General features: G+C 37.6%; 1 protein-coding gene across 1 annotated transcript in view; it reads right to left on the minus strand.

Moving 5' to 3' along the window:
* Nucleotides 1–417: 417 nt before the first annotated feature.
* Nucleotides 418–23,162, minus strand: part of LOC148956754 (mitochondrial tRNA-specific 2-thiouridylase 1) — a 67,253-nt gene continuing 44,508 nt past the window's right edge. Inside the window, exons 6-7 of the mRNA XM_089096263.1 lie at nucleotides 19,526–19,750; nucleotides 418–692 (exon numbers count right to left, since the gene is read on the minus strand). Coding sequence (XP_088952389.1) covers nucleotides 570–692; nucleotides 19,526–19,750 — 348 coding nt within the window. The 3' untranslated portion in view covers nucleotides 418–569. The remainder of the gene's footprint in view (nucleotides 693–19,525; nucleotides 19,751–23,162) is intronic.

The following is a 23,162-nucleotide window of genomic DNA, read 5'->3' on the forward strand; positions in this document are numbered from 1 at the left end:
ATGTTATCAGGTATAGAAGCACAATAAATGTTCGGAGGAGCACCGATAAAATATGGCATCCGCATCCAGGGGCGTCGTTTGGTGGGGGGAAATAGGGAACTCCCCCCAATAGTTTGGAAGAAAACATATTATATAATCCGTACCCATTGACTCTCCAGATGTAGACCCCTCTTGCCCCCCCCCCCCCTCCAATAAAATGTTGGAGCTACGCCCTTGCCCACATTAATATTTATCGCTCTGCAAATAGAGCAAATTTTGACATCCTGGAGGTGGGAGGCCACGAGCTTCTGAAACTATCCCCTGGATTCGCCCCAGTATGTTATCGAATTATTTTCAAAAGTCTCACCTTTTTTTCATGCGTAAATACCCGTCTAAATTATGCCCTGAATTAGGACTTTGTATAAAAAGTAATCCATAAACAGTAAAAATATTTATTTCAACATCTTTTAACTAAAACGTAGTTACTAGTCGCTGTAACAAAACAGCTACGCAATCTTGACACGAAACCGGTTTCTTTTTTAACTTCATTTTTGGTAGCATGTCGGCTATATAACCAAACAGATCAATCATCAAGAATTTGCTTCGACTATATTATGCTGAATTTTTTTGTAGTTCATATCATATTCCGAGGGGCCAAGTTTAACAATTCTTGCACTTCCAAGGCATTCTTCACCTTGATAGAATACGGCATACTGAAAAAACAAGAACTGTATAAAAATTGAACCAGAGCCTGATTAGGACCATAAACTTTAGAGGGATGTTTTACACATGTATAAAAGTTACATTTTTAGGAGAGAGGAGGCCTGAAAAATTCACAAAATAAATAAAAGCCTATCAGCTTTTGTTTGGTATGTTAAAGTTCAAAAAACACATCCAAGGTTCACAAACAGGATTGTTGAGCTCTGCTACTACTACTAACAGCTCATTGGAGCACTAAGCCTACTGAGGAAAATACAGATGTGCATAATTCTTTCTGATGACCTCTTCCTATCCTAATCGAGAGGGCCCTGATTTCTGTTTGGAGGGGAAACTGCCCCTTCCAGACCTCATTTTGTCCCCCAGCTGAAATTTAGTTTCTGTAAAAAAATCTTGTCAAAATTAAGATAAGCCTGCATAATTCAAGTATCCAGAGAAACAGGCCAGTTTTGTTTAGTATTAATTAAAAAAAACTTTTTCCACAAAATAGGTTTAAAAGAAAAGTAAAGAACTCCATTAAACAAAAAAAGAGCAAAAATAAAATCAAATAATCTTCCAAGCGTGAAACTACCACAAATCAGCATCGATAAATAATTGAAACCCCAAACGAACAGAAATTACAATAAAAAACCGAGTCAAACTCAAAACGAGCAGAAATTAACATAAGTTGGGCTCAAAACCCCTATTCCTTCCCAAGGCCAGAACATAATTTATAAATGTTTTTACTTTTATAACTTTAATAAATCAAATAATCTTAACATTTTGATTACTAAATATCAGTATATGTATATTAAACTGACAATGCACATTCATTTGCATTTATATTTTTTCAGTAAAGTGCAAATTATGTTCTGGCCTTGGGGAGGCATAGGGGTTTTGAGCCCAAATTATATTAATTTCTGCTCGTTTTGAGTTTGACTCGGTTATTTATTGTAATTTCTGTTCGTTTTGGGTTTCAATTATTTATCGATGCTGATTTGTGGTAGTTTCACGCTTGGTAGATTATTTGATTTTATTTTTACTCATTTTTTGTTTAATGGAGTTCTTTACTTTTCTTTGAAAAACTTATTTTGTGGAAAAAGTTTTTTTAATTAATTTCTGTTCGTTTTATATTGACATAGTCTTTTCAGAGAAAAAGAAAATAATACTTTAAATCTTTTCGTTTTTTTGAGAATTTATAGTTTGGCCTGCTATTTGTATGCTCGAGAAAAATTTTCAGCAATTTTTAACAACACGAATCCTCTTAAAAATCTGGACACAAATAGTAGTGTTCAATTTAGTTTCATATCTCCTCTAGGTGACCTGAAATGGAAAACTTGATACCATTCGCAAACAAATCTGGTTACTTTCTTTTATAGCTTGCATACACTTACGCTATTTTGATTTGGTTAAATTTTAAGAGCAGAAGGAGCCCCGAAAGTTTGAATATAATACCCTCGGTCGTTTTTGGTATACTGATGAGATGCCTTATTGGGATTTAGAATTAACACAGTGCATTTTGATTTAATCTTATGGCAACATTTAGTTTTTAAACATAAAGTCAAATGGGAGGGTGGGTGTGGGAAATTTCAACTACGTTAATGGCTATCTCAAAATTTTGATTGGATGTGTTTGGGGGAATGATGGGCGTGAGGGGGGCTAGTTGCCCTCCAATCACTTTCGAAAATTGAAAAGGGTACTAGCCCTTCAAATTTCCTATCGAATGAACCTTTTTTGAAGTTTTTACGACAACGCCTTCTATCAAAACCTAATATGCCCCCAGGGCATAACTTAAAATCCTTACCCTGAGTGTTGTTGGGGAGTCTCCTCCTCAAAAACAGATTTTCTATCTGTAAATCAACAACGCTGAACAAAATGACTATCTCAAAATTTTTAATGAATGTGTTTGTGGGACTGGTGGGCGTGGTGGGGGCTATTTGTCCTCCATTCACTTTCAACTATTAAAAAGGGCACTAGAACTCTCAATTTCCAATCGAATGAGCCCCTTTTGAAGTTTCTACGACAGCCCCTTCCATATGAAGTGCCCAGCTCTAAAGGAAATGATTCCCCGTTTCTTGTCTCATTCTCAAGTGTCCCAGTTCTTTACTTAGGTAGCACAATCGTGCTGCCTATGATTTATAGAACAACTTTCTATATAAACCTTATATGCCCCCAGGGCATAACTTACAACCCTTGCACTGAGGGCTCTGAGGGGGTTATCATCCTAAAAGACCGGATTTCCAGAAAGTTCAACTACGTTGAAGAAAATAGATATCCCAAATTTTGATTGGATGTGTTTTGGAAAATGGTGGGCGTGAGAGGGGCATTAGTCGCTATCCAATCACTTTCAACTATTAGAAAAGGAACTAGCCCTTTCTATTTCGAATTGAATGAGCCCTTTTGAAGTATCTACGACAACGCTTTAATAAAAATTTTATATGCGCCAGGGCATAACTTACAACCCTTGCCCTGAGGGCTGTGGGGGGAGAGGTTGTCATTCTTAAAGAACTAATTTCCAAAACTTTCAACTACGTTGAATAAAATGGCTATCTAAAAATTTTGATTGGATGTGTTTGGGGAAAAAATGGGCGTGAGAGGGGGGTTCAGTTGCCCTCAAATCACTTTTGGCTATTAAAAAGGGTACTATCCCTTTGAATTTCAAATCGATTGAGCCCTTTTTCAAGTTTCTACGACAAAGATTATAATAAAAACCTTATATGCCCCCAGGGCATAACTTATAATCCTTGCCCTGAGGGTTGTGGGGGAGTGTCCTCCTCAAAAACATATTTTCAATGTGGAAATCAATTACGTTGAAGAAAATTGCTATATCAAAATTTTTATTGGATGTGTTTGGTGGAATTATGGGCGTAGGGGGGGGGGGCTAGTTGCCCTCCAATCACTTTCGACTATTAAAAAGGGCACTAGCCCTTTGAATTTCCAATCGAATGAGCATGTTTTGAAGTTTCTACGACAATGTCTTCTATAAAAACCTTAAATGCCCCCAGGGCATAACTCAAAACCCTTGCCCTGAGGGTTGTGGGGGAGTGTCCTCCTCAAAAACATTTTTTCTATCTGGAAATCAACTGCGCTGAACAAAATGGCTATCTCAAAATTTTGATTGGATGTGTTTGGGGGAATGATGGGCATGGGGGGGGGTAGTAGCCCTCCAATCACTTTCGACTATTAAAAAGGGTATTAGCTCTTTGAATTCCCAATCGAATGAGCCTGTTTTGAAGTTTCTACGACAACACCTTCTATAAAAACCTTTATGCCCCCAGGGCATAACTTAAAACCCTTGCCCTGAGGTGTGTGGGGGATTGTCCTCCTAAAAAACATATTTTTCTATTTGGAAATCAACTGCGCTGAACAAAATGGTTATCTCAAAATTTTGATTGAATGCGTTTGGGGGAATGATGGGCATGGGGGGCTAGATGCCCTCCAATCACTTTTGACTATTAAAAAGGGCACCAGCCACTCCCATTTCCAATCGAACGAGCACTTTTCGAAGTTTCTACGACAACTCCTTCGATACGACGTGCCCGGTTAGAGAAAAAACACATTGTGCCCACATCATTCTTTACTAAGGCAGCGCTAGCGTGCTGCCTATGATATTTTTGCCTTTATGATAATATATCACTCATTTTTCAATTTTCACTGTCATTTTCACTTGATTTGGGAAAATTCATTCCAACTTTGCACCCCCCCCCCCCCGGGATTTTGACAAAATTACGCCAGTGCATAAAATCCCTGCCCTGTTTTTCCCTTAAAATTCCAATGACATCAAAATAAAAATGGCTTTTTCTCCCTGGATCCATCGTATTTCACGTCTGAAAACTGAGATTTTCCAAGATTCTTCTTATACCTGATGATTGAAAATCGTGAGCTTTTGGACAGTACCAATTTTCCATCAAAGTTGAGACCCTGGCCCATGAAAACATATATGCAAAACTAACTAGCAAAATTTGACAACATTCTTCGCCAGGAAAAGTCCAAAAGTTAAAATTCTGTTGATTCCCAAAGACATCTACACCTTCAAAGGGAAGATACAACTTCTAGGTTGTTTGGTGTCATTTGTTTTTGGCTAATTTCTTGCTAATTTTTCAGCCAAGTTTTTTTATTGGGCACAAGTAACCACCACTGCAACACTGCATATAGGGATCTATTTCAATTAAAATTGGTTCCTAAGTTATCTAATCCTTTAAGATATGTATGGTTGAGTAAGTTCCTAATTAACAATTCAAACAATTAGATATAATATCATTGTCCTTAGTAATTTCAAACTTCATTTACAACCTCTTTTAGTCAGAAAAATATCATCATGAAAAGTAATTTATTTTTTAGAGAAATCAATCTATTGTTGTTATAATAACTACACTCACTCTTAACCCCTTTCTTATATAAGGACTTAATTAAAGCTTGCCTCAAGTCACTAGGTATTTACCCTTTATCAAAAATTATATGCAAATCTTTAGAACCTTATCTCTAACTTCAAAACCCCCGTATTTTGAACTCATTTACTAATGGCACCCAAAGCCCTATTATTCTTCTATTCTTTTAGCACCGTCTCTAACTCCTCATTGCTAAATAAACCTTCCTTCACTTTTATTTCCAACGAGCTGACAAGAAAGCTCTACAGCATATCTTTATGGATAGATTGAGTAGCTGGCAGAGAGCAAAGTATTTGGTAAGCGATTTTTCAACAGTTGAAATTTCTTACGGGACCAATTGAACAACTAATATGACTTTATATAGCCGGTGCCAATATATTTGTCTTTACATTTTTTAAATCCTTTTCGAACTTCATTTTATCAAGCAACTATCGCTCACACGACATTAGCATAAACGTTTTGAACATTTTAATGAACAGTTTTTCGACTAACTGTTTTTAGCCTTATTTTAATTGAATTTAGTTCAGCAAAAGCTCTTTGACAACTAATTTGTTAAATAGCTATAAGCAAAATGAAACTACACTTATTGCTTAAGGGAAAGGGTGTGTATGTGGACGAAGAGACGTCTGTGATAATGAACTGTACATAAAGAGCAGTTCTTGACAATAGAATTTGAAACTAAAAAAAAAAACTAAACTCGATAACAACTAATGAAACAAAGAAAACAAATTTTTCTAGGTATAAATAGGCAAAATTTATTAAGCATAAAATACCCATCAAAAATTATGAACGAAAAAAAATTCACAAACTTTTAGAATAAGGAGAGACACCCTCAAATCTGGTATAAGCTTGAAGAAAATTAAATCATCAGGTTCAACGTGTCAGGATACCCTGTAGCAGGGATTTCCAGCCCTTGTTTACATAAATATGATATTTCGCATTTACCCAAGGGGCTGGTCATAGTGGCGTTGCTAGTTAATGTTCAAGTTGGTGTATAAGTTTGTTTTTCCATGGCATCTTGTTGTGTAGACCAAAATGTACTTTCAGTTCAAGGGGAGCACGATCCACCTCCCATTGAGGTCCTGAGGCAAATGAAAAAAATGTCATTTATTTATTTATGTTTAAGTGAAAATCATTGGATTTGTTATGTGCGAACTCTCAAAGATGCTGGTGACAACATTCCCCTTCGGCCCTTTCCTTATGTGACAAAGTTGGGCACATCGTGTCGGTAAATTTAAAGAAGATAGGAAGTAAAATCAATGTTTAATGCCGTATTTTAGCAAGAAATCATATTGAATTCTTGAGTTTCATCCTCTAAATCCAAAGAAGATCTTTTGGTAAGGTCTAATGTATATGTTTCAAAAAAGAAAACTTGTAAACTTAATTAAAAAAAAGTGGTTCTAACGGAAGTTTTATAAACAGTGAAGCTAACACTTAACAAAAATTATTGCTTCGCAGATTACGCAAAATGTCTACATAAATAGCTTAATTAAACTGACTCGTGAAATGTTCGAAAATATACAGAATTTAAAAACTACCATTTTATTGAAAACTGAGCTTGATAAAAAGTTTTTTTTTTATAGAATTATAATTGTATTCTAAAAGTTATCGTATCATGGTCGGAGGCATACTATTAAGAATTATAAATTAGTATTTTGTTTTTCTGCTGGATATTCATGGAGGTTTATTATCAAAAGAGAACAACCTGTTTTTTTTATGTCAATTTAGTGTTTTCAGTAAAGCGCTGGTTCTTAGAATTCTACAGATACGGCAAAATATCACGAGCCAGTTTTTTAAGCTAGTTTTGTAGCGTAGATATATCTTTGCGCAGAGTAATTTGCGAAGCAATCATTTTGGTTTGTTTTAAGTTTCGCTTTGGTTTGCTTTAACTTCGCTCTTTTTTTCCGTAAAAAAATCAACTCCAGTCAGCCCTGAGACAAAAAAAATATCACACAAAAAGTAACAATATAATCGAGTTACCGCACAAAAATTATACGGAAAAAAAAAAATATTTTGCAATATTTTTTAGCAAGAATTATACCGTACTGAGCCTGGTCGCGATCCCTCCTGGTCGCGATCACAACGAATGGGTCATCGAATCCGTAACGTACTGAAATCTGGCGGTTTCTTCGCCAGGGGGGGGGGGTAAGGCTAGGCAGATATTTTGCAAACTTATAGAACACTGTACGGATTTTTTTTGTTTTTTATCATCAAAAGTACACAAAACGAACATGAATTTAATATGAAATAATTTTTTTCAAATAAAAACGAAGAGGGTTATTAAAAATTATACTAAACAGAAATAAACCAACATATGATGTGGACCTTCGTCCCATCTTAGTTCACTAAAGTTTAACTCTTTTTTTTTATTACAGTGCAATATGAATGAATAATCTAATAAGAGTAATATGATGATGTTTTCATTATATTATTATACTTCGATAATAAATTAAGGTTATTTATTCGGCAGTCAGTTAATAAACACCAAACAACTTGCAATCACCACCTAGCAATATGTGTTGCATTCTAATAGCTCATAGGAAATCACTAGTCAAAATTACCCGTAAATAGCGAAGGGGTGGGAGTGTATTGTGAACTGGCTGCCATCCTCGTATATACACAACTTCTCTTTAAGTTTTAATGACAATCTATACTTTTCGCTTGAAAAACCTCAGTTTTTGAATTTATTCAATGGACGTAAGGGTGTCATAGGCAGACTTCATGTATTTGCTCCATAACTGATTCCTCCTTTAAAACTATTGAGCATTAAAAAAGGAATAGGCATGTCAGCATAAATTTATTTCAAATAGGGAAAATATTTTTTTTTTTTGGGGGGGGGGGGTAGGGTTGAAACACCAAAGGAGGTGAAATGTACAATGAATACTGAAAAATATAGAGAAAACAATGAGAATTGCATTACTTTAGAGGGGTTCAGGTTCTTCTGAATGAGCGTGAATATCAGCACATTGTCTTTGTCCTCTATACCATTAAGAAACCCGTCCAAACATAAGATATTTTCTACAAAATTTACGAAAATTTGTAGCTGATTTACAATAACTCATTAAATATTTATAGAATAAACTATATTCGTATATACAATAAGTTAGACATTATGCTGAAAAAGAAATCACAGTGTATGATTATACAGAACATTTATATCTACTACTATACTAATACTAACAACTCACCGCAGCACCAAGCCACCTGAGGCCATCACAGCTACGCACGCTCATCCTCCATCCCAATCTATTCAAAGCCTCCCTTTTCCACCCTCCCAGGAAGTCATCTATTTTCCTATTTCCTTTATATCTTTCTTTATGACGTCCTCCCAACCCAGACGAGGACGACCTGCTCTCAATTTAGCCCTTGACAATTGGCCCAAAAGGCCAATCTTTGGCAATCTGTCATCCTTCATCCGCACAACGTGCCCTAGCCACCTCAACCTTTCTTTCATTATAGCCCTAGAAAGCGGTGTTGAACCACATTTTTCGTAGAGCCTACTGCTTGGAATACGGTCAGTCAGCCAGGTACCCAGAACAATCTGTCAGCAATTTCTCTGGAAACACCAAGCAAATCTTCATCCGCTTTTCGGAGTGCCCATGCTTCAGAGCCATATTTGACCACTGTCATCACTGTAGCTTCTAATATTATAATCTTCGTTTGCAGACTTATCTTCCTATTCTTCCAAACTTTTTTTTAACTGTGAAAAAACACCCTGAGCCTTGGCTATTCTACTTTTAACATCTTCACTGCTCCCACCGTCTTTACTAATAATACTACCAATGTAAGTAAAGCTGCCCATCTGATCAATCTTTTCGTTACCCAACGTCACCTTTTAATCTTCACTCAATTCTACCCTTAGTTAGTTAGTCTTCTCAACATCTTCTTTTCAACCTATTATAGGACCCTGAACTCGCAAACTCCCTTAAAGTTCATTCATTTTGCTCGCACTTTCATCTAGGATGCTTAAATCATCAGATAATCTAAGTCCAGGAAAGTTTTCCTCCCCATTTGATTCCGTGTTCCTTCATTGCCTTTCCTCTACTCCTTAAGACAAAGTCCATCAAAATGATCCATTTAAATGGGGATAGAACACAACCCTGCTTAACTCCTGATTTAATGCAAAACCAGCTGCTAATCTTATTTCCTACCTTAACCGCAACAGTGTTATTCTCGTACATAGCGCGCTAATCACTTTAATGTGTTTGTCTGGTATACCATAGAAGGATAAAACCCTATCAACAGAATCGAACGCTTGCTCAAAATCTATAAAATTGAGGACCAAAGGTGTTTGACAACTCAGGCACTTCTCTATTATTAACCTAAGAGTGAAAATTTGGTCGACGCATCCTCTGCCTTTTCTAAAACCACATTGTTTTTCTCTTAAAACTTTGTCTACAGCATCTCTCAGTCGAAAAAGTATCATATTACTAAGCAATTTGCTACCTACAGAGATCAGACTAATGCCTCAACAATTACCACACTCACTCTTATCACCTTTTTTATAGAGTGGTTTAATTAAGGTTTTCCTAAAATCGTTAAGTACTTCCCCATTTTCAAAAATCATATTTAAATCTTCAGTAGCTCTGGGGCCTTATTAATTTTAATCCTTTAAGAACTGTCGCTAATTATTCCTTCACATCCAGGGTATCACAAAATTTTTCATTTTCCTCTATATCTTTTCCTGCAACTCTATCTCGGTTTAACAAATTCTCAAAATATTCTGCCCATCTCTATTTAACTCTTTCCTTATCACTAACTGTGGCCCCGTTCCTATTTTTAACTTGGACAAGTCCGGATTGACTACTCCCTTTCATTCTATTAACATAACAGTACAATATTTTACTATTATGCGGTCTAGCTGCTTCTTCCAGATCCTCGGCAATTTTATCCATGGCCTCCAATTCACACCTCCTTAGTTCATATTTTAATGCTTCCTAGACTTTCTTTACATTCCTTTTGTTTTCTTATGATCTATCATTCAGATAATTCTTGTACAAGTCCCTTCTCCTTTCGATTAAATATAAATCTTTTCACTAATATTCTTAGCTGCAGTCCTAGCTTTCTTCCCTAAGACACCTTCAGTAACTGCACAAATTATTTTCTAAAATTATTCCAACGATCTTCCACACTGTCAAATTTTAAACTCTCAAGTTTAGTATTCAACTGTTCCTGGTAAATTTTCTCTCGAATTCACATCCTGGAGTCTACCAACATCATAATATCCCGGGAGGTAGTTACCCTTCCAAAATTTCAGCTTTAAATTAACCCTAGACACTACTAGATGGTGATCTTTACTTTTAACATCAATAACAGTTCTCCTATATACCCTAGTGCCTTTTATTGATCCTGTCAGTCTTCCGTTTACTTTAAAATAATTATTAGGGTTTGCAGTCTTATCATCACGTGACATGTTAACTTATGAGCCATTTTATGACCAAGCACTGTATTGGTTATAACTAGATTGTTATACCTACAAAATTGCCTGTATCCATTACTGTTTTCTTTTCCTACACCAAATTTACCTAGGCTAGGATATCATCTATCCCTATTTCTACCGACCTGGGCGTAAAAATCTTTCAGTAAAAACATCATATTTCTACCTAGGCTCCTGTCTATTTCCTCCCGTAAGTGTAAGTAAAATTCATCTGAGTCACTAGTATCTCCATCAATCGGTTATACGGGGGAATATACTTATATAACTGATACCCTGAACTTTTTAGTCATAAAATGAGCGATTAGTATTCTATTATTAATACCTTCCCAGCCTAAATAAGACTTAGCAACTTCCTTATTCATCAGGAGCCATACTCCCTGTTTATGTACCCCATCCTTCCTGCCTGAGTAAACAAATTCTATATCACCTAATTTCATGCTTCCTACCCCTGGGATATGAGTTTCTGAAACTCCAAATAATTTCAGTTTGAATCGTCTGAATTTGTCAGTCAAGAAGTCGATACGATAGTCATTTTTTAACGTAGTAACATTCCAAGTTTCGACTTTCATATTCTTTAAATCATTGAAATTATTTTGGCCTCAGGAAAAGCAATGATCCCGCATACCAGTACAGGACCAGGATCAAATATCTTCTCAAATCTACACCGAAGTGTTTAAGCCGGCTTAGAACCAGGCAGCAAGAGGTCCCTGGGACCTCCAGCATGAATCGAGGTTTTGTGCGATCCAGGGCCATCTTGGTCACACAACATGGTTTCCAGCGCTTGTCAATACTCTTCTATTAACAAGAGTCGAAATCCTGCACAGACAATCTCAAGCCTATCACCTCCGACTCATTATTTATTCATATCTACAAATATTATGCTACTACGGGGAGGCAGCCTGTAGTAGATAAATTAGCTAGGAAGACATTTTTCAACCCAAAAACGCCTGTCAAAACAGACCAAGCCCAGAAGAATGGTCAATTAAAAAGAATCCCGTACGAATACTGTGTCGTTTAATAGGCTATAATTCCCTCGAGGGGAGCCACTCCTTAAGTGGGAATAGAGCTGATCGCAAGGTCCCCAGTCTTGCACGTACCCCAAAAGGGTCGAGACAGCCCTTTGTAGAGACCGTTGTCCTTAGATCTGGACCTTACGCCCTGCCACAGTTGTCCTCCTATAGAGGATCTTCTCGAGATTGTGTTCTGTATTACCTTGCAATTTAACCCATTACTGGGAGAAGGTTTGTAACTCATGGGACGTGTGGACCCACCGGTGGGCCCTATTGAGTGTAAATTTGAGGGGCCTTCTTCCTCCTTCGACTGTATTTATGGCCCGGGGCGAGGGTGCGCCAGTTTCTATTATGGACCTCCAGGGAAAAGGTCCTCCCTTGGTCCGTGTCTCCTATGGAGGTACCCTACATATCTGTAGGGCGTTCCACTATCGCCACCTGGGGACACACTGAGTGGCCTGGGAAAGGCCCCTTAAAGCTGCCAAATGGTAAATTCACTCTATATCCTAGATAAATAGTATGTATATCTTTTTACTTATAATCTACAGCCAGCTTATAACCTAAATCATGTTCTAACCTATACTCTTTATCATGTATAACCTATAACTTATAGTCTATAACCTATAACCAAATTATATCCTAAATCATATTCAAACCTAAACTATTAGAATAGATATTTTTCAATCTTCTTGGGTGTGTGCAAATTTGGGGGGGGGGGGGGCAGAAAAGCGCATTTTAAAAGTCCAAGTTTTCCGATTTTCCATTAGAGGTGCTTCAGATAAAACAGAGGAGACGTGGTATTTAACAGGGGCGTCATTTGGGGGTGGCTAGGGGGCGGGGGCAGCTGCCCCCCCCCCCATAATGTGGAGAAAAAATATTATACATCTCATGCCCTTTGCCTATTCAGATATGGATCCCTCTTGCCCCTCCAATAAAAATGCTGGAGATTCTCCCCTGGTATTTAACCCCTAACCACTCCCCATCTAGAGAAATATATAACGACTCAACACACGACGTGGGTGCTAAGGGAATAAAAAGACCCCTTTTATTTCAAATACAGTGGTTTTTAAATACCGAAGCATCGTGATAAAGAGATGGACTAAAACGTTCAGGCTTAATAGAAGTGAGAGCCTTCCTCTTACTCGGGACAATTCTAATTTATTTTCAACTGCAAATACACCTAAATGCTTTTTTCCAAGCATTGCCAAAGAAAGGTATCTTCTATTGTTAAGAGCGATGGATTTTACAATTAGGACTAGTGAAGAAAATAGTTACCTTTTTCTGAATCAGCTATAAAGGCAATTCTCTTCACTGGCCAGTTTTTATTCTAACGTTTATTTTTTTTTTTTTTTTTTTTTTTTTTTACTTTGGGCTGTGGTTCTTTCTTTATGAGGTTGCACATACTGCGGCAACAATGATTGTTGCCATTAACCCATGCAACGTAGGAGCAAGGGCCTTAATTTATACAACTTCTCCGTTGTTAACAGATTATACCGCAAAAATTGAATTGGGAAAGAGAAAAACTAGAGAGAAGATGGTGTCACACGATCGAAGGAAGAAATTTAGAGAGAAAGAAAAATATAGAAGTTGAGTTAAACAAGTAGTTGACAGAAAAAGAGCACTACGACTAACACAAGAACGCTGTCAAAACGAGTGCGAAAAACAGACACAAGTACTATGAGAAAGCGGCGGCTCTCAATAAACGTCGAGTTTTGAATCCTTGCTATTGAGCTGCCAGCACTCACTCCTTACTTGCAGCTTATTTGTAGCCTTACTTGCTTGTTTAATTGATATAATAATTTAATGATCAGCTTGGGTGAAAGTAATAGTACTAAAATAAAATACAGTTTCTGACCAAAATACGAACAAAAACTGTTTTTAAATTTACCAAAATAGTTTCTATTTTTTTTTTCACGGTTCAGCGAGGCAGCGCTGGTGACACTTTGCGCGTGGCTTATGAACTTAGAGCAGAAGAAAAATCGGAGAGCATCCTGATTTTCAGGTATTGATTAAAAAGATCTTGGTATGTTTTCTTTTATTCTGGACTTATATTCATCCAATGTATAACTCTGTTCAATTCTGAGCCCCCCCCCTTTTTTAACGCCCTTGAACAACTCAGGCTAGATGCAAAGAAATATATATGTCTACACAAGTTTTTTTTTATCATTTATAATTCATTTGATATTCCACACGTAACGTTAATTTTCTTATTTACAGCCCTTGCCCCAAGGGCTGAAGGGGTATGTTGTTTCTGGAGGCATAGCTATTGGACCTTTTAACCATTTGGAACTAAATGGCTATCTCAGAGTTCATTGGTTGTCTTTGGTCAGATGTCTAGGGTTGAGGGAGGAGGGCTGTCTTCCAATCAATTTTTTTCAAAAGGGGAATAGAGGTTTCAATTTTTAATTGAACTAGAACCCCCCCCCTCCCCCCGAAGTTTCTATGAAAATTGGTTCGATGCGACAACCCTTGGGGGAAAACAGAACCAAACAATAATACATAAAGCCAACTTCGCCCTTTACTTAGACAGTACTATTGCGCTACCTGTGATATTTGTTTCTGTTTGGCTTCATAGTTGTAAAATTCTCTTCCCCAGGCGTCAAAATAATATGTCAATAAATTAAACTTCCTCACTTGCCTTTGAGTTCTGTTTTACAAATAACTTACTTGACTTAAGCCCCGTCCTTCCTTGAAGGTCGTCTTGGGGCCTCTTTCTTCGTAATGGTGTGGATGTGTCTTTTGTATGCTTCACGGTCTTCTGCTAGGCGAAGAAGGTCCGAGAGGCGGTGAGGTGCAAATTTTTCCTTTCACATTTTCGGGGGACGACCACGAGGACGAGAACCGTGAATTTGGCCTTCAAAGGTGATATTCGGGAGACGGGACTGACTCATCCATTGTACGTGACCGAGCCATCGAAGTTGCTGGAGCTGGATCTTCATGAGAATTATTTGTTGTATTTTAAGGCACTCGAGAAATTCGGCATTTGAGATTCTATCAAGGTAAGTGATGCTGGCGAAGCGGCGGAGGCACTTAGTTTCAAATGCTGCATGTCGACGATTGTCATCCACCTTCAGCGTCCATGTTTCACATGAGTATATTGCGATGGGGATGATCAGGGTATCGAAAAATCGTGTCTTAAGCCGCAGAGACAAATCCTTGCTTCACCATATGGGCATAAGACCTTTGAAACTGGAACTCGCGAGGGCGAGACGTCTTTTAATGTCTTTTGAGTGACTGTTGTCGCTGGTGATCAAACTACCGAGGTAAGGGAGGTCGTTGACTCACTGGATACTCTCTCCATTAAGTTTCAGGTCTGGCTTAACTGCAGTTTTCGTGAGCAGCACATAGCCTTTGTTTTTGATACATTTATGATCCTTCCAAAAGAACTAGTGGCTTCGTTGACGTCTTTAGCAACGGCTAGTGGATCCTCGGGTGTTTCAGCCATTTAGTCGATATCGTCGGCGTAGGCTAGCTTATCTGTCTGAACACCCCCTATATGTGCGCCGCAAGTTGTTTCCACCAAGGATAAGACTGCTGTGAGGAAGAGGTTGAACAGCTCCGGAGACCAGAGGCATCCTTGAAGGACACCTGCGGATGTCTGGAAGCCGTCAGTGAGACCTTCACTAGTCATGACGCGACTCCCAAATTTGGAGTACTTATCTTTGATAAGGTCAACTAGGCTTCGTGGGATTCCGTAATGGAGGAAGATATGCCATAGGCCATTTCTCCAAATAAGGTCAAATGCTTGCCTAAAGTCGATAAAGAGCTGATACAGGTCGCGACCGAATTCCAGATGTTTCTCAAAAATCTGGCGAACAGTGAAAATTTGGTCAACGGTCGATTTCCCAGGGCAAAAACCGGCTTGGTATTCTTGGATGACTAAGGGCGACACGGCTCTGATCCTTGGACTATAATTCAGGTAAAGATCTTGGCAGTTTGACTTGTTATGCTAATAGGACGGTAATTATCACATATCGCCTTCGACCCCTTCTTATGTAGCTGAACAATTGTGGCTTCGCACCAAGAAGTTGGGAAATGACCCTCTTGCCAGGCGGCGGATACAATCTTGTGGAAAAGATATATAAGTGGTTCACACCGGACTTTCAGCAGTTCTGTCTGTATTCCGTCCGGGCCAGGGGCCTTGTTAGTATTCTGCACTTGGATGGGATCTTCGACCTTAGAACGGAGAGGTGGGCTGGGGTCTGAGACAGTAACGAGAAACAGGTCCAGGACAGCAGGGTTTGGAAGGATACGAGGATTAAGCTTTTTTTTTAAATGCTCCATCCATCTCGATCGGATACCTTCTGTGCTTTGCATCTGGGAGCCGTTTTTATCTAGCAGTGCACAAGAACTGAGACTTTTCTTGCTTGTTAGCTCACGAACTCTCTTATACATAAAGTGTGAGTCGCCTTTCTTAAAATCAGACTCACACTGCTCGAAATTGTCTATAATGTAGGTGCGATGGGCTCTATGGGTGGCTTTTTCTACAGCATGCTTCAACTGCTTATATCTGTCCCTGCTCTCTCTGCCTGACCTGTTATTGTGTTCGTTACTCAGCACATAATAAAGTAATTTCGTTGGTTATCCGAGGCTTTTTATCGCCCTTTTTGGTTCCTAGGGCGGACATCGCTATTTCGATGATGATCTTAGAGGAGTCTGTGACTAGTTTATTGATATTCTCTTTAGATAGAGTTATAGGAATATCAGAAAGAAGATCCGATATTTGAGTAGACAGTTCATCGATGTAGGTTTGGCGGGTTTGAGGGTCTTTGAGAAGATATGTGTTGAAACGAGCGGGGCTCTTATTCAGCTTTGCGGAGGATTTCAGGCGTATCTTTAGTGCAGACATGACCAGGGAATAGTCGCTTTCAAAATTGCCACCTGCGAGGGTGACAGTATCTAGCACAGACGATTTCCACTGCCTAGAGACGAGCACGTAATCAATAAGATTACGGGTTTTCCCATCCGGCGAGATCCATGTCGCCTTACGACGTTCTCTGTGTTTGAAGAGAGTATTGGTAATGGCTAGATTGCTGTCTCTGCAAAATTCAATGAGGCGTTCTCCCCTCTTGTTAAGTCGTCCAAAGCCAAATTTACCCATAACATCTTCGTTTCCAGGACAACCGTTACCAACAATAGCATTGAAGTTACCCATGACAACAACAAGGTCTTTTTTTGGGAACTGCGTCAATTAGGCTTTGCAGTTGAAGGTAGAAATTGTCAGACTCTTCATCTGATTTGCTGCAGTCAGGAGCGTAGACTTGTATTATCGTGATGTTGATCGGTGATCCTTTCATTCATATCATAATCAACCGTTCTGACACAGGCGTTACGGAAACCAGGGATCTTCGTGCCTTACTCGACATCAAAAAGCCAACACCTTGGCGATGGACGCCATCGGTTCTCACAGACACTATCAGACTAGTGTTGCCGATCCTTTCTTCGCCAGTGGTAGGGAGGTGTGTTTTTGAAAGTCTCGCAATATCCCGTTTATATCAGTTTAGTTCATTTAGGACAAGATCTATTTTGCCTTGTTTAGCAAGCGTCCTAACGTTCAGGGTTCCAATAGATAAAATCAGAGAAAAGCATATTTAGAGGAAAGCATAGCCTCCGGGGTCAGAGTCGTTAACGTTGTTAAAGGGTCTCCATTCGCGAAATTCTCGGTCGTCAGATCGTCGGTTGCCCCAGACGCGGTAACTTCGTCGGTTGCCCCGGACACGGTAGTATTAGTTCTTGTTCTTGATCGTTTGAACTCCATAATTTTTAATAAGAAAGAAGGTTTCTTGGCTAATTTCAGGACGGCGGTAAGCCACTCCTCTCCAACCCTAGCAGGGGCCGGCTATATCTACTATCGATAACGCGCCCTTCTGGCGTCCTGCATTACCTACAATTTCCCCATTGCTGGGAGAAGGTTTGTGACTGGCGGGACGTAGCCATCCGCCGATGGCTGTATTTCAAATCCCCTAGAGACCGCGGACCCTTGGTCCGCGCCTCCCTACCGGGAGGTGCCCTGCATATCTAATGGACTTTCTCCTATCCGCCACCTGGGGACGCGCTGAGTGGCCTGGGGAACTAATTTACAGAAGCTTCTAACCCCTTAATCAAAAGGATGACTGTATTCTAGTACATATACTATGTTGCATCTTCCCCTTTCTCTACACTCTCTAGTTCTTCGTTATTCTCAAATACACCTGAAGCAAATAAAAGGTACAACAACTGGCAAAAGATGCCCACCCCTCATCGTAAAGATTAACAAATCATAAGAGCCAATTGTCACTAACAATTCCCTCCCTTACCTTACAATTTGAACTAGTTTTTTTCTTAATATGTACTATAGTACTGCAGTTTGTCACTCCTCAAAATTTACCCCTCGAATAATTTATCTGCTTAAAAAATAAATAAATACCTTTCTTGTGTCTCAAAATGAAAAAAAAACACAGTAGTTAAAAAAATACCTTTTGAACTAACAAATATGTCATGATCCTTTTTACTGTATTTTCACAAGTTAGGTCACCTTGATTATTGATCCCTTTTAGTTTATTTTAAAAAAAAAAAAATATCCCCACCTAGCACCATACACTAGATGGTGTTGATGATTTTTTCACCATAATACCGCTAGTTTCCACTCTCACAAGTTATCCATACCTTTTTGGCTGAGAGTTTAATTATTTAGGAGATAGAATTTTTATTAACTACAGATGATATAAAGTCGAATTAAAAAACTACGATAAAGAAAAGAAACAAGAGTTTCATGGCAAAAAAAGTCTTCAAAACACACTTTGTTTCACTCCTTTTTTCTTTTCTTTTCGTCATTTTTTTATGTTTATTAACTATTCCATTATTGTCTTATTTAGTTCCAATCCATGTGTTTTGTCTTAATTAGGTCAATGAAAACAATCACCTTGCATCTGAAAATACCAAAATTGAAAGAGAACTACGTTAAAATTGAGAGTAAAAAAAATGTGACCAACAACGATAAATTTGTAGCAAAGAAAAATTTGCAATTGAGAAGCATAAGGAAGAAATTACCAAAATACTTTTTGGGAGCCAAACACTTGAGGTTTCTTTGCAAATAAGTTGGGTAGTTTTAATGTTTAAATGTTAAATGTTTTTAATGTTTTTAATGTTTTAATGTTTAAATGTGTTTAATGTTAAATGTTTAAGTTTTAATGTTTAATAAAGTTTTAGTGAAGTGTCAACAAGTACCCAAGCTCCTTCCTATAGCAACAAGAAATCTCGGAACCTAAGAGTCTAAAGGTCTACCAAACAAATAACATTCATTCTAATTATTTCTTTGCCTATTTCTTTGATATACTGAGAAAAGGCCACTGTTATACCCATGCAAAGAATCGGGATCCGCTTGGTTATATGAGTTATATGAGTATATTTATTTATATGTATTTAGTTATATGAGTATATTCGACATAAGTATCATTGTTACAGCTGCGGAATCCTAAAAAACCCAAAAAACAACCGATAGGTCTAGTGGTTCTATGCTTGGACAGGGAGGCAGCTGTAGCCCAGTTTTTCTGACGTCTGACAAAATTCCTTTCGTTTATATTTTTACACTCCTATGGTTTACCTTACCCCTGCCAGATTAGGAGGCCTAAAACGTCTACTGATTAGGTCAATTAAAACCCCCCTATTCTTGTAAACAGCTGATAACGCTGAATTTATCACTTATGATGACGATGTCCTTTCAGTTATTTGAAAACGATAAAAGGAAACTTTGACCTTCTGTCAGTATCACCGGTCTGTTTTGTACGAGGATTTCTGAGAGTCAGGCCATGGGGAAAAATGGGCGGATGTGAATTCACATTGCAGTAAATAATACTTTTGATTTTTGTTTCGAAATAAGAACATTTTTCACTGTTTTTCACTGTCAAATGCAGTCCAAAAAATGGACTGCTTTTGACCGTGCTCGTAATATCGCTTTTTGCCGCGATTTTGAGTGATCTGCAACACATCTCCCTATAATTGCCATAAATTATCGGGAGTTCATTGCATTAACATACCTGTCCAGGAGTGAGCGCCCTCGTTGGCTGTGCCAGACTGACTATCAGTTGATTATTTCCAGTTAGTGTAAGTACAGCATCTATGAGGGGCTTGGTGTGCTGGAACCTAAACTTTACAGTAGTCATCTGTGTTTCCATTAGATCTCTGGGCCAACTATGAATCCAATGTGGTCGATCCGTAAAGAATGTTGATCTATATAAAGATGGATGATCGGTTCCAGGGGCCTGGAAATAAAAAAAAACAGCTACAAGAAGGGAATTGATAAGAATTTGATTGTGTGACAAAAAATTACTCGTACAATTTAATCTACACTACATAATCTGACAATACATTTACTTGGTTCAGCTGTTGACTATCAAATGCTATAACTAGAAAAACATTATTTAAGGCAAAGTGACTTTCAACAGGGACACGTATTGCATAGAATGATCGGTTCCAGGGGCCTGGAAATAAGACCGTATAAAAACGAAAAAAAAAAACAGCTACAGAAAGGGAATTGATGAAAATTTGATTGTGTGACAAAAATTTACTCGTACAATTTAATCTTTACAACATAAACTGACAATACATTTACTTGGTTCACCTGTTGACTGTCAAATACTGTAACTGGAAAAACATTATTTAAGGCAAAGCGACTTTAGACACAGACACGTAGGCTATTGTAGTGTTTAAAATACAAAAAAGACAAAAGTAGTGTACAGATCAAGTGGTGACCCCGGAACTGTGCTCCTTCAAGGTATCATCATTTTAACATTTTTTCATGCGTGTCGATTACAATTACACAAGTGTCTAATACAGTCAACTGTTTTGTTGCTTTTTAAAAATTTGAATGCACCCCTTTCCCTCTTTAAGTAAGTGCGAGCGGAAGCGTCTCATACAAGCGACTTCTTATGTCTAAAAATATAGACAGAACTTTTATTGCATTCCGAATAAGATGTGGAAGGCTATGTAACTAATCACACAAACATAGTTGTAAGCAGGATTTTAGGAATAAAGGGAGGGGGAAACGAAATACCTGACTGCTGGTCCAAATACTTACATAATTAAATAAAAATGGAGAAATACCTAACTGTTCGTTCAAAGAGTTACACAACTCAATACAAATGGTGAAATATCAGACTGTTCGTCCAAAATATATATATATATATATTATGTTTAAGAGGTAATTACTTGGCCAAAAAAAAAAAAAAAAAAAAAAAAAAAAAAAAAAAAAAATTATATATTAAAATATATATATAAAATATATATATATATATATATATATATATATATATATATATATATATATATATATATATATATATATATATATATATATATATATATATATATATATATAACCGGAAAAGAAGTGCAGCTAAATCTTACTGTTAACGTTCATGTCAACTCCAAAAACTTTATTAGAGCCTAATTTTCAATATCTTGAACACTTCAAAAGTTTTCGCATTTGCCACAGCTTTCCCTGGCAAAGACATTGTTTTGGCGGATTTGTTTTTTCGACTTTTTATCTAAACAAGTTGCATACAAGTCCCTGTGGACATTAGCACAAAATAAAACACACAAAAAAGCACATCATGCATGACATAAACCACTATTAATCGCAATACATACTTATTATCTGTAAACAGGCCACAAAATGATGGTGATCTTTCCAAACTAATCGACTGATTCGGTTGTGAATTGGTTATAATATTCTTCTAACCTTATATTCAGACAGAGCACGGATCTGTGAAAAACTTCTGCGGTTTGCGTTTTGCGGCGGAACGCATGCGTCTCTTGCCGCTCATTCTTGCGGTTTTCCGCAAGAGCCATGCGTTGAAAAAATCCAACGCATGCTGTTAAAACGCTTGCGGAAGAAAGAACAGGGAGGCAATTGAAAGGCTGATTTTAGCTGTTAAATTTCGTCAAATAATATATTACAAAAGCCATTCTGAGCATAACAGATCCAATTTAATTAGGACCGCTCGTCTAATTATGACCGATCCAATATATAAGATTATAATGAGATATCTGAGAAATAAACATACCATTCAACTCAGAACTCAATGCTGAATCCAAATATAGCAATCATTTCCTATGTAAACGCATCCACTAGATTCTAGAAATCAAGCTTTTATGGGGATACAAAGGCATTCGGGGGTAAGCTTCTGGATTGTAGGTAGGGTGGCCTAGACCCTGAATACTGAGTGAGCCAAAAACAAAACTGAAACTAGGTTTTTACAATCCCAGAATCTGGAAATTCTAGAATTTTCAAAATTACTGGAATTAATTTCCACCGGATACGACTGTTATATTCTGATAAAGGATTGAATTCTGAATCGAATGGTATTTTTATCTCTTAGCTATCTCGTTATGGTCTAATACTCCCAAAATTTACTGTTTATTTTTTAGTTGGTCTTTTAACCTTGCGATATTTTTAGATAGGTTAAAAAGAAAATATTTTAATTTTTGTTAATTTACTCTCTTCTTCTTCGTAACACCAAAAGACTTCCGAGTGTACGGTTGAATGGAATCACCAGCATTTCTCAAATTTAAATTCATTGCCTTTCTAAATTTTTTATGCAAACAGAATCTCCGGTTTCACCGCTGTGATGATTGGGTGCGGAATACGCACCGCATTGCGAATTCTGCAACGCACCTGACTGCGTGAACATTAGGTAAGTGAATTTTTTTTTCTCGCGCATTTCTTAGGTTTTCCTCGGTTATCAGAAATCCATCAGCCAAATGGTGCTATTAGTTGAACTAAAGACGGTTGCGTTCGATTCTTCAGTATTCTTATTGAGAATTACCAATCTTTAGAACGTTCCAATCTGGTTATAATGAAGGTACGCAGAAGCTCTAGAACTTTAAGAAAGTTTTAGCACAATTTTTCAGTGTCAATATTAAATCCTCTTCCATTGCTGAATTCAGTCTTATGCTTATTTCTATCCGTCACTATGGATGTCAACTTTTATTTCTTTATTGAAATCCCTTTCCAAAGTATATAATAAAGCATGAAACCTAATTCAGCAGCTAAACCAATAGCTGATCTTGAATCGTTTAAAATTTTTCAAGTATTTGAAAAGTTTAAAACGATTCAAGATCAGCTATTGGTTTAGCTGCTGAATGAGGTTTCATGCTTTATTATATACTTTGGAAGTATATAACAAAGCGGTTCTATTATACAAGTGGTCCTAGAATTTCGTGAGAGGGCTCATTCGAACGGAAATTAAAAGTTCTAGTGCCCTTTTTAGGTGACCAAGAAAATTGGAGGGCAGCTAGGCCTCCTCCCAAGCTCATTTTTTCCCAAAGTCCCGGGATCAAAATCTCGAGATAACCATTTTGTTCAGCATAGTTGAAACATCTAATAACTATGTCTTTGAAGATAACTTAATCCCCCACAGTCCCCAGGGGAAAGGCTGCAAGTTATGAACTTTGCCCATTGTTTATATATAGTGTTGGTTATTGGTAAGTATACAGACGTTTTCAGGGGAGGATTTTTTTCTGGGGGGGGTATTGGGTTACGTGGGAGGATCTTTCCATGGAAGAACTTTTCACGGGGAAGAGAATTTCCATGAAGGGGATGCTGGGTTACCCTGTATTATTTAAAAAACTGAAAGTAAGGAGTAACATTAAAACTTAAAACCAACAGAAATT

The sequence above is a fragment of the Artemia sp. Qi Xiang Cuo genome, chromosome 1 (genome assembly GCF_049724085.1).
Source record: "Artemia sp. Qi Xiang Cuo chromosome 1, ASM4972408v1, whole genome shotgun sequence".
Lineage (NCBI taxonomy): Eukaryota > Metazoa > Arthropoda > Branchiopoda > Anostraca > Artemiidae > Artemia > Artemia sp. Qi Xiang Cuo.